Source organism: Oncorhynchus gorbuscha, linkage group LG12, assembly GCF_021184085.1.
Source record: "Oncorhynchus gorbuscha isolate QuinsamMale2020 ecotype Even-year linkage group LG12, OgorEven_v1.0, whole genome shotgun sequence".
Taxonomy (NCBI): Eukaryota; Metazoa; Chordata; class Actinopteri; order Salmoniformes; family Salmonidae; genus Oncorhynchus; species Oncorhynchus gorbuscha.
This window is the reverse complement of record NC_060184.1, coordinates 78,542,499-78,554,868: the sequence shown is the minus strand read 5'-3', so window position 1 is coordinate 78,554,868 and position 12,370 is coordinate 78,542,499. Positions and strand designations below refer to the sequence as shown.

At 44.8% G+C, this 12,370-nt stretch overlaps 1 protein-coding gene across 2 annotated transcripts in view; it reads left to right on the top strand.

The window, feature by feature from the left end:
* The window catches only part of LOC123991418, a 116,871-nt gene extending 105,371 nt beyond the window's left edge, over nucleotides 1-11,500 (top strand). For both annotated transcript variants that reach the window (XM_046292997.1, XM_046292998.1), the window contains 3 exons: nucleotides 35-168; nucleotides 4,385-4,590; nucleotides 9,973-11,500. In XM_046292997.1, coding sequence (XP_046148953.1) covers nucleotides 35-168; nucleotides 4,385-4,590; nucleotides 9,973-11,101 — 1,469 coding nt within the window. In that variant the 3' untranslated portion in view covers nucleotides 11,102-11,500. The remainder of the gene's footprint in view (nucleotides 1-34; nucleotides 169-4,384; nucleotides 4,591-9,972) is intronic.
* Nucleotides 11,501-12,370: the final 870 nt, after the last annotated feature.

Genomic DNA, 12,370 nt, shown 5'->3' with positions numbered 1-12,370 from the left:
GCATTGTAGTGAATATTTGTCTTTTTCTATACAGATGAAGACTTGGTGGTGAGCAGCCTGTTTCATTCTCAGGAGACGGGGGGAGTCGCTCCTGAGTTCTCCTCCTTTCTCAACCGCTGTTTCATGTCCCGCGTGCGCTGCCTGCTGGACAGCACCTCTGGCTTCCTGGTGAGTCAGATGAACCCTGCCAGAGACCCCAGCCAGCCACGATGCTTCTAATGAGAGCTGACTGGGATTAACTAACCCAAATGAAAAATATGTGCTGAAATTGTAGCTTGAGTGTAGGTATAAATAGAATGTGCCCCTATCCCGGACATAACAGGCCAAGGGATTTGGTGCTTGGACACAGATGGATTTGCTATTTAGAGCCGTTGGTCCACCTCCCTTAGGTCTGACGATCCGTTTGGAGGTTTGGATATATCATTGGAAATTGATGCGGCTTGAAGTTGGAAAGGTCAGCAGAGTTCCTCCTGTCAAACGGTGTCAAAAAGTGCATTTTCTTAATCCAAGTAAAGTGACACAGGATGGTCATAATGCTTCCTGACAGGGTCATGAAGTGTCTAGTCTGCAAGTTATTTAAAATAGGATGTGGGAGGAGAGAGAGAAGAAAGAGGATGTGGGAGGAGAGAGAGATAAAAAAAGAAAACAGAATTCAGTGTCCCCGTGTCACAACTATGGTCGTGCTGTTAATTCTCTAGGCTGTTGTGACTGAATGAAAACTTGGCTTTGTCTCAATCAAATACGTTATTTTTCTTCATTAATTGAAAGTGCTGAGATCGACAAGTTGTATGCCATAGGAAACTGATGGAGGTTCTACATAGGAAACTGATGGAGGGTCTACATAGGAAACTGAAGGAGGGTCTACATAGGAAACTGATGGAGGTTCTACATTTACATTTACATTTAAGTCATTTAGCAGACGCTCTTATCCAGAGCTACATAGGAAACTGATGGAGGGTCTACATAGGAAACTGAAGGAGGGTCTACATAGGAAACTGAAGGAGGGTCTACATAGGAAACTGAAGGAGGGTCTACATAGGAAACTGAAGGAGGGTCTACATAGGAAACTGATGGAGGTTCTACATAGGAAACTGATGGAGGGTCTACATAGGAAACTGATGGAGGGTCTACATAGGAAACTGAAGGAGGGTCTACATAGGAAACTGATGGAGGGTCTACATAGGAAACTGATGGAGGGTCTACATAGGAAACTGAAGGAGGGTCTACATTGGAAACTGAAGGAGGGTCTACATAGGAAACTGATGGAGGGTCTACATAGGAAACTGAAGGAGGGTCTACATAGGAAACTGAAGGAGGGTCCTCATAGGAAACTGAAGGAGGGTCTACATAGGAAACTGAAGGAGGGTCTACATAGGAAACTGATGGAGGATCTACATAGGAAACTGATGGAGGGTCTACATAGGAAACTGAAGGAGGGTCTACATAGGAAACTGATGGAGGTTCTACATAGGAAACTGATGGAGGGTCTACATAGGAAACTGATGGAGGGTCTACATAGGAAACTGAAGGAGGGTCTACATAGGAAACTGATGGAGGGTCTACATAGGAAACTGATGGAGGGTCTACATAGGAAACTGAAGGAGGGTCTACATAGGAAACTGAAGGAGGGTCTACATAGGAAACTGAAGGAGGGTCTACATAGGAAACTGAAGGAGGGTCTACATAGGAAACTGAAGGAGGGTCCTCATAGGAAACTGAAGGAGGGTCTACATAGGAAACTGAAGGAGGGTCTACATAGGAAACTGATGGAGGATCTACATAGGAAACTGATGGAGGGTCTACATAGGAAACTGATGGAGGGTCCACATAGGAAACTGAAGGAGGGTCTACATAGGAAACTGAAGGAGGGTCTACATAGGAAACTGAAGGAGGGTCTACATAGGAAACTGAAGGAAGGTCTACATAGGAAACTGAAGGAGGGTCTACATAGGAAACTGAAGGAGGGTCTACATAGGAAACTGAAGGAGGGTCTACATAGGAAAATGATGGAGGGTCTACATAGGAAACTGAAGGAGGGTCTACATAGGAAACTGAAGGAGGGTCTACATAGGAAACTGAAGGAGGGTCTACATAGGAAACTGAAGGAGGGTCTACATAGGAAACTGATGGAGGGTCTACATAGGAAACTGATGGAGGGTCTACATAGAAAACTGAAGGAGGGTCTACATAGGAAACTGATGGAGGGTCTACATAGGAAACTGAATGAGGGTCTACATAGGAAACTGATGGAGGGTCCTCATAGGAAACTGAAGGAGGGTCTACATAGGAAACTGAAGGAGGGTCTACATAGGAAACTGAAGGAGGGTCTACATAGGAAACTGAAGGAGGGTCTACATAGGAAACTGAAGGAGGGTCTACATAGGAAACTGAAGGAGGGTCTACATAGGAAACTGAAGGAGGGTCTACATAGGAAACTGAAGGAGGGTCTACATAGGAAACTGATGGAGGGTCCTCATAGGAAACTGAAGGAGGGTCTACATAGGAAACTGAAGGAGGGTCTACATAGGAAACTGATGGAGGGTCTACATAGGAAACTGAAGGAGGGTCTACATAGGAAACTGAAGGAGGGTCTACATAGGAAACTGAAGGAGGGTCTACATAGGAAACTGAAGGAGGGTCTACATAGGAAACTGAAGGAGGGTCCTCATAGGAAACTGAAGGAGGGTCTACATAGGAAACTGAAGGAGGGTCTACATAGGAAACTGATGGAGGATCTACATAGGAAACTGATGGAGGGTCTACATAGGAAACTGATGGAGGGTCCACATAGGAAACTGAAGGAGGGTCTACATAGGAAACTGAAGGAGGGTCTACATAGGAAACTGAAGGAGGGTCTACATAGGAAACTGAAGGAAGGTCTACATAGGAAACTGAAGGAGGGTCTACATAGGAAACTGAAGGAACATAGGAAACTGAAGGAGGGTCTACATAGGAAAATGATGGAGGGTCTACATAGGAAACTGAAGGAGGGTCTACATAGGAAACTGAAGGAGGGTCTACATAGGAAACTGAAGGAGGGTCTACATAGGAAACTGAAGGAGGGTCTACATAGGAAACTGATGGAGGGTCTACATAGGAAACTGATGGAGGGTCTACATAGAAAACTGAAGGAGGGTCTACATAGGAAACTGATGGAGGGTCTACATAGGAAACTGAATGAGGGTCTACATAGGAAACTGATGGAGGGTCCTCATAGGAAACTGAAGGAGGGTCTACATAGGAAACTGAAGGAGGGTCTACATAGGAAACTGAAGGAGGGTCTACATAGGAAACTGAAGGAGGGTCTACATAGGAAACTGAAGGAGGGTCTACATAGGAAACTGAAGGAGGGTCTACATAGGAAACTGAAGGAGGGTCTACATAGGAAACTGAAGGAGGGTCTACATAGGAAACTGAAGGAGGGTTCTGAACCTCATAAGTGAATTAGTTACATAATAATGATTTCTTATTTCCTTTCCTCTTCTGCCGTTGATATGAAACTCCAAAGTAATTCAGAGAGGCTTTCTAAAATCTCATTTATAAAAACTTGAAACTTATCAAAAAATTGTAAAATGTTGCATTGCACATCAAATCTGCAATGAAAAAACAGCTGAGCAAACTAACGTCACTCAGTCAAGCCCATCCTCCCCAGACAGTAAGAGAAACAGACATACAATATGTCTCCTTACCTATATTCTAGTGTAGTGATGATGTCTCCTTACCTATATTCTAGTGTAGTGATGATGTCTCCTTACCTATATTCTAGTGTAGTGATGATGTCTCCTTACCTATATTCTAGTGTAGTGATGATGTCTCCTTACCTATATTCTAGTGTAGTGATGATGTCTCCTTACCTATATTCTAGTGTAGTGATGATGTCTCCTTACCTATATTCTAGTGTAGTGATGATGTATTGTATTGTAATTATTCGCCTACCTCCTCATGCCTTTTGCACACATTGTATATAGACTCCCCTTTTTTTCTACTGTGTTATTGACTTGTTAATTGTTTACTCCATGTGTAACTCTGTGTTGTCTGTTCACGCTGCTATGCTTTATCTTGGCCAGATCGCAGTTGCAAATGAGAACTTGTTCTCAACTAGCCTACCTGGTTAAATAAAGGTGTTCTCAACTAGCCTACCTGGTTAAATAAAGGTGAAAAAAAAAAAATACAGACAGACAGCCCTCTAGCGCCTGTCCATATCTCCACCATCATTCCTAGCAGCCGCACATATATCACAAAACAATTAATTTAAAAGTATTACTTTGTTTCAAAGTATAGGCTTCTAAATGGCATCTGGCAAAAAAATAACTTCTTGACATGTTCTTTAGTGTGCCCTAAAACACTCCACTTTGTAACCTCTGACCTCGTCTCCCTCTGACAGACCATGCAGATCCAGGGCCGACTCAAGTTCCTCCAAGGACAGAAGGGGAAGTGGGGCTCAGGGGCCCCGCTACCCCCCCAGCTGGCCCTGTTCTGTGTGGCCGTGCCCCTTCTGCTGCCCTCCATCACTGAGATGAAGATGAACAACATGATGATGAGGGGCAAGCACAAGAGTGGAGGGGACATCATCACTACACTAGAATATAGGTAAGGAGACATCATCACTACACTAGAATATAGGTAAGGAGACATCATCATCACCACTAGAATATAGGTAAGGAAGGGGCATCATCACTACACTAGAATATAGGTAAGGAGACATCATCATCACTACACTAGAATATAGGTAAGGAGACATCATCACTACACTAGAATATAGGTAAGGAGATATCATCACTACACTAGAATATAGGTAAGGAGACATCATCACTACACTAGAATATAGGTAAGGAGACATCATCACTACACTAGAATATAGGTAAGGAGACATCATCACTACACTAGAATATAGGTAAGGAGACATCATCACTACACTAGAATATAGGTAAGGAGACATCATCATCACTACACTAGAATATAGGTAAGGAAGGGGCATCATCACTACATTAGAATATAGGTAAGGAAGGGGCATCATCACTACACTAGAATATAGGTAAGGAAGGGGCATCATCACTACACTAGAATATAGGTAAGGAGACATCATCACTACACTAGAATATAGTTAAGGAGACATCATCACTACACTAGAATATAGGTAAGGAGACATCATCACTACACTAGAATATAGGTAAGGAGACATCATCATCACTACACTAGAATATAGGTAAGGAAGGGGCACCATCACTACACTAGAACAGAAGGAGGCACCATCACTACACTAGAATATAGGTAAGGAAGGGGCATCATCACTACACTAGAACAGAAGGAGACATCATCACTACACTAGAACAGAAGGAGGCACCATCACTACACTAGAATATAGGTAAGGAAGGGGCATCATCACTACACTAGAACAGAAGGAGGCACCATCACTACACTAGAACAGAAGGAGGCACCATCACTACACTAGAACAGAAGGAGACATCATCACTACACTAGAACAGAAGGAGACATCATCACTACACTAGAATATAGGTAAGGAAGGGGCATCATCACTACACTAGAACAGAAGGAGACATCATCACTACACTAGAACAGAAGGAGGCACCATCACTACACTAGAATATAGGTAAGGAGACATCATCACTACACTAGAATATAGGTAAGGAAGGGACATCATCACTACACTAGAATATAGGTAAGGAGACATCATCATCACTACACTAGAACAGAAGGAGGCACCATCATCACTACACTAGAACAGAAGGAGGCACCATCATCACTACACTAGAACAGAAGGAGGCACCATCATCACTACACTAGAATATAGGTAAGGAGACATCATCACTACACTAGAATATAGGTAAGGAAGGGACATCATCACTACACTAGAATATAGGTAAGGAGACATCATCATCACTACACTAGAACAGAAGGAGGCACCATCACTACACTAGAACAGAAGGAGGCATCATCATCACTACACTAGAACAGAAGGAGGCACCATCACTACACTAGAACAGAAGGAGGCATCATCATCACTACACTAGAACAGAAGGAGGCATCATCACTACACTAGAACAGAAGGAGGCACCATCATCACTACACTAGAACAGAAGGAGGCACCATCACTACACTAGAACAGAAGGAGGCACCATCACTACACTAGAACAGAAGGAGGCACCATCACTACACTAGAACAGAAGGAGGCACCATCATCACTACACTAGAACAGAAGGAGGCATCATCACTACACTAGAACAGAAGGAGGCATCATCACTACACTAGAACAGAAGGAGGCATCATCACTACACTAGAACAGAAGGAGGCACCATCACTACACTAGAACAGAAGGAGGCACCATCACTACACTAGAACAGAAGGAGGCACCATCATCACTACACTAGAACAGAAGGAGGCACCATCATCACTACACTAGAACAGAAGGAGGCACCATCATCACTACACTAGAACAGAAGGAGGCACCATCATCACTACACTAGAACAGAAGGAGGCACCATCACTACACTAGAACAGAAGGAGGCATCATCATCACTACACTAGAACAGAAGGAGGCACCATCACTACACTAGAACAGAAGGAGGCACCATCACTACACTAGAACAGAAGGAGGCATCATCATCACTACACTAGAACAGGAGGCACCATCACTACACTAGAACAGAAGGAGGCACCATCACTACACTAGAACAGAAGGAGGCACCATCATCACTACACTAGAACAGAAGGAGGCATCATCACTACACTAGAACAGAAGGAGGCACCATCATCACTACACTAGAACAGAAGGAGGCACCATCATCACTACACTAGAACAGAAGGAGGCACCATCACTACACTAGAACAGAAGGAGGCACCATCACTACACTAGAACAGAAGGAGGCATCATCACTACACTAGAACAGAAGGAGGCACCATCACTACACTAGAACAGAAGGAGGCACCATCACTACACTAGAACAGAAGGAGGCACCATCACTACACTAGAACAGAAGGAGGCACCATCACTACACTAGAACAGAAGGAGGCACCATCATCACTACACTAGAACAGAAGGAGGCACCATCATCACTACACTAGAACAGAAGGAGGCACCATCATCACTACACTAGAACAGAAGGAGGCACCATCATCACTACACTAGAACAGAAGGAGGCACCATCATCACTACACTAGAACAGAAGGAGGCATCATCACTACACTAGAACAGAAGGAGGCACCATCACTACACTAGAACAGAAGGAGGCACCATCACTACACTAGAACAGAAGGAGGCACCATCACTACACTAGAACAGAAGGAGGCACCATCACTACACTAGAACAGAAGGAAACATCATCAAATGACTTTTTACTTTGGATAGACTACCTCCGGGGCGAGTTAGGGACCGTCAATGAATTGCATAATGTCAGTGAGACATTATTCTTATGTTGAACGCCTTTTATTTTTCTCATTAAATGCTTTCAATATTTGTGTATGAATTCCTACAACTTATAGTAAGTTTGAGGTTTTTAAGTCATTGAAATTTTAACATATTGTCCCTCATACAATGTGTAATTTACTGAATGGTCCCTATGTCGCCCCGGTAACGATATCCAAATCCAACTCAAATTGACCAGATTCTTTGCAATCAGGTCTCGTCCAGCTGAACTACAAATGGATGATTATTGCTGTGGGCAGGATTGAAACAAACCCAACCTTCATTTACGTTGTTACATACTCTGGTACAAAACTCTGTTTTGGGAGACACTGACTTTATGACCAAAATGATCTTATTTGCACTTTGTAAGCAATTTTGACAGTAGAATAATTTCAAATTATTATTATTTATTTTTTCCTAATATCATGACTTAGATCAACATCCTTAGCTCACTAAATATACTGCTGTGATATGTAACTGTTTTGTCAACTCGACCAAATGCGAATGATATATTATGTAATAATATAATAATAATAATAATAATAATAATAAATGCGAATTATGTAATTCTCATTGAAAGCCAGTCTAAGAAGCGGAAGATGTGCTCTATTTCCACGCTTCCCCTGCCTATGTTTTGCTTTTGCATTTTCTACACCAGCTTCAAACAGCTGAAAATACAATATTTTTTGGTGATGGAAAATATATTTCACAGTGGTTTAGATGGTACAATGATTCTCTACACTGTACTTGCTTGTTTTGTCACATAAACTGAAACTAGGCGAACTATTATAATTTTAGCAACCAGGAAATGGCAGAGCGATTTCTGCATTGTGCATCTTTACGTGACTCCCAATAGCTTAAGGATGCTAAGCGCTAACGCTAGCGTATGAGCATTAGCCAACCCTTATGCTGAGGAAGACTAGCTAGTTAGCTACCACTCACCCGTGTTGTAGGGGTGGGATAGGGGTCAAGGGACGTGAGTGGTCCACTTCATTGTGAAATCTCGACCAATCACATCAAGTACTGCGTCACTCCAGGGGCTTTTAGCAGTGCCTGCTACTGCCTAAGCAGTATATTGTAAAGTTTATTTTTGTTATTGATATTTGTCAGTAAAAAAAAATGAAAATACTGCATAGTGATGTCAATCAATCAAATGTATTTATAAAGCCCTTCTTACATCAGCTGATATCTCAACGTGCTGTACCCAACCTAAAACCCCAAACAGCAAGCAATGCAGATATAGAAGCACGGTGGCTAGGAAAAACTCTCTAGAAAGGCCAAAACCTAGGACGAAATCTAGAGAGGAACCAGGCTATGTGGGGTGGCCAGTCCTCTTCTGGCTGTGCCGGGTGGAGATTATAACAGAACATGGCCAAGATGTTCAAATGTTCATAGATGACCAGCAGGGTCAAATAATAATAATCACAGTGGTTGTAGAGAGTGCATCAGGTCGGCACCTCAGGAGTAAGTTGGCTTTTCATAGCCGATCATAGTTATGTGTGGTTATGGAAACTCATCTCAAAAGGTCCCAACCTGGATCAAAGCCCAAGCCTAATAAGGCCACTGTCATTCTCCCTGTATCATCTCTGTCATTTTCCCTGTATCATCTCTGTCATTCTCCCTGTATCATCTCTGTCATTCTCCCTGTATCATCTCTGTCATTTTCCCTGTATCATCTCTGTCATTCTCCCTGTATCATCTCTGTCATTTTCCCTGTATCATCTCTGTCATTTTCCCTGTATCATCTCTGTCATTCTCCCTGTATCATCTCTGTCATTCTCCCTGTATCATCTCTGTCATTCTCCCTGTATCATCTCTGTCATTCTCCCTGTATCATCTCTGTCATTCTCCCTGTATCATCTCTGTCATTCTCTCTGTATCATCTCTGTCATTCTCCCTGTATCATCACTGTCATTCTCCCTGTATCATCTCTGTCATTTTCCCTGTATCATCTCTGTCATTTTCCCTGTATCATCTCTGTCATTTTCCCTGTATCATCTCTGTCATTCTCCCTGTATCATCTCTGTCATTTTCCCTGTATCATCTCTGTCATTTTCCCTGTATCATCTCTGTCATTCTCCCTGTATCATCTCTGTCATTCTCCCTGTATCATCTCTGTCATTCTCCCTGTATCATCTCTGTCATTCTCCCTGTATCATCTCTGTCATTCTCCCTGTATCATCTCTGTCATTCTCTCTGTATCATCTCTGTCATTCTCCCTGTATCATCACTGTCATTCTCCCTGTATCATCTCTGTCATTTTCCCTGTATCATCTCTGTCATTTTCCCTGTATCATCTCTGTCATTTTCCCTGTATCATCTCTGTCATTCTCCCTGTATCATCTCTGTCATTCTCCCTGTATCATCTCTGTCATTCTCCCTGTATCATCTCTGTCATTCTCCCTGTATCATCACTGTCATTCTCCCTGTATCATCTCTGTCATTTTCCCTGTATCATCTCTGTCATTCTCCCTGTATCATCTCTGTCATTTTCCCTGTATCAAATGCATCACACTAATCTCCTCTCTGTCTCTTCCTCCATGTTGCAGTGAGAGAGAGGAGCAGTTGAGGAGGCAGGCTGGCAGTGCGGGGGGGGTAGTCGATGGCAGGGAACCGCTCCTCCTCAACTGCTCCAAACTTGGTGGTCCCCAACATCGCCGCCACGCCCCCTGGACGCCCCTCTCCAAAGACAGCCTCAAGTACAAGACAGAGGAGGGCTATTGTGGACAGGACGAGCCCCTCAACTACTGCAAAACCTCCATGGGCGGCGTCCCCCACCACAAAGGCCCAGGCCTGGACTCCCTGTGGCCCATGCGACCTGCCTCGGGGCCCATCCGGCGGGGGCAAAGTGGGGGCTACACCCCCTCTAATCGACTCGGGAAGGGTGGGCACTATGGCAAGCCCTACCGCATGTCCCCCAGCATGTGCCACGGAGGAGGGCGCGGTGGTGAAATCTACGTGCCCAGGATGTACGAGAGCCTCCAGAGCCCTGGCGGCTTGGACCTGTACTGCGTGGGAGAGGAGGTGAAGAGCGAGTGCTATGGCAACCTCCTGTTGCCTGAGATGCCCATCAAGGTGGAGCAGGACTCGGATTCGGAGAACGGCTGTGACACGTATGGCCGTCCGTGGCCCTGCCGGGAGCCCTTGGACCATCGCTACCACGACGGCAACAGCTACGTCGACAACAACGGCCTCCGTATGAAGTCGGAGGCGGACTACTACGAACAGTACTCGTCGTGCCAGAGGGGCAAGGCGGGCATCAGCCCGCCCTACAACAACGGCCACTTCCAGAACTATAATGACACGGCGGGCAGTGGCAGCAGGCCCTTGAAGGTCAATAAGGACCTGTCCCAGTTCAGTCCCCAGAGGTTGTCCCACCCAGACCCCCTGTGTAGCAGCCAGAGCATCAACTGCATCGACGTGTACGCAAGCGGCCCCATGGAGCACAGCAACAAGGGCTACGTGCAGCAGCAGCAGCAGGACAAGTTGAGCTACGAGTTCAAAGGTCACGGACCGCGCCAGACCATCAAGCAGGAGCCCGCGGACTCACCCCAGTGGTCGGACGGCAGCGGCCACGACATGAACCGCGCCGCGGGACACTCTCAGAGGAGCGTTATGCCTCACCGTGTGATGAATGCTGGGCAGCACAAAGCCAACCCGTGTGTTTATATGCAATAGACACGGATGCGCCCCATAACTTCCTCATTCACCAGCATAACACATTGGCAGAAGACATGCAGGGTACGGCTCAGGTTTAAAGACTAGTGTGGTGGAGACAATCAAAGAGAGGAATGGGGGGGGGGATTCTATCTCGATTTGTTTTGATGAATGGAATAAATTGTAGTTATTTATCCAAAGCACTTTTGATATAGTGATTCAAATATTTTCTAGAGCCACATTTCTGTTTGTGTTGTGTGTTTATGCCTGAATTTTCTGGACGTTTATACACGTGTAAATATACACTGTAGAAAATACACAGAACACAGAATTGGGTGATACAGGATGAGAGAGAGGGTGATACAGGATGAGAGAGAGAGAGAGAGAGAGAGAGAGAGAGAGAGAGAGAGAGAGAGAGAGAGAGAGAGAGAGAGAGAGAGAGAGAGAAAGAGAGAGAGGTGAGAGAGAGAGAGAGAGAAAGAGAGAGAGGAGAGAGAGAGAGAGAGAGAGAGAGAGAGAGATAGAGAGAAGAGAGAGAGAGAGAGAGAGAGAGAGAGAGAGAGAGAGAGAGAGGAGAGAGAGAGAGAGGTGAGAGAGAGAGAGAGAGAGAGAGAGAGAGAGAGAAGGAGAGAGAGAGGAAGAGAGAGATAGAGGGAAGGAGAGAGAGAGAGGAGAGAGATTTTTATGTTAATATTTGACCTCAATAAATTATTTTCTGTCAAGGTCGGGTTACCCAAAGAGGTCTGTGACGTGCTCTTTTCAGTCAGGATTTGTAAATCAATTGAAGGATCATTTGAATTACGTTCCAGTCTGTGTGTGACGTGTCTATGTGAGGGAGTGTGTGTGTCTATGTGAGGGAGTGTGTGTCTATGTGAGGGAGTGTGTGTGTGTGTCTATGTGAGGGAGTGTGTGTGTCTATGTGAGGGAGTGTGTGTGTCTATGTGAGGGAGTGTGTGTGTCTATGTGAGGGAGTGTGTGTGTCTATGTGAGGGAGTGTGTGTGTCGTGTCTATGTGAGGGAGTGTGTGTGTCTATGTGAGAGAGTGTGTGTGTCGTGTCTATGTGAGGGAGTGTGTGTGATGTGTCTATGTGAGGGAGTGTGTGTGTGTGTGTGACGTGTCTATGTGAGGGAGTGTATGTGTGTGTGTGACGTGTCTATGTGAGGGAGTGTGTGTGACGTGTCTATGTGAGGGAGTGTGTGTGACGTGTCTATGTGAGAGAGTGTGTGTGACGTGTCTATGTGAGGGAGTGTGTGTGACGTGTCTATGTGAGGGAGTGTGTGTGTGTGTGA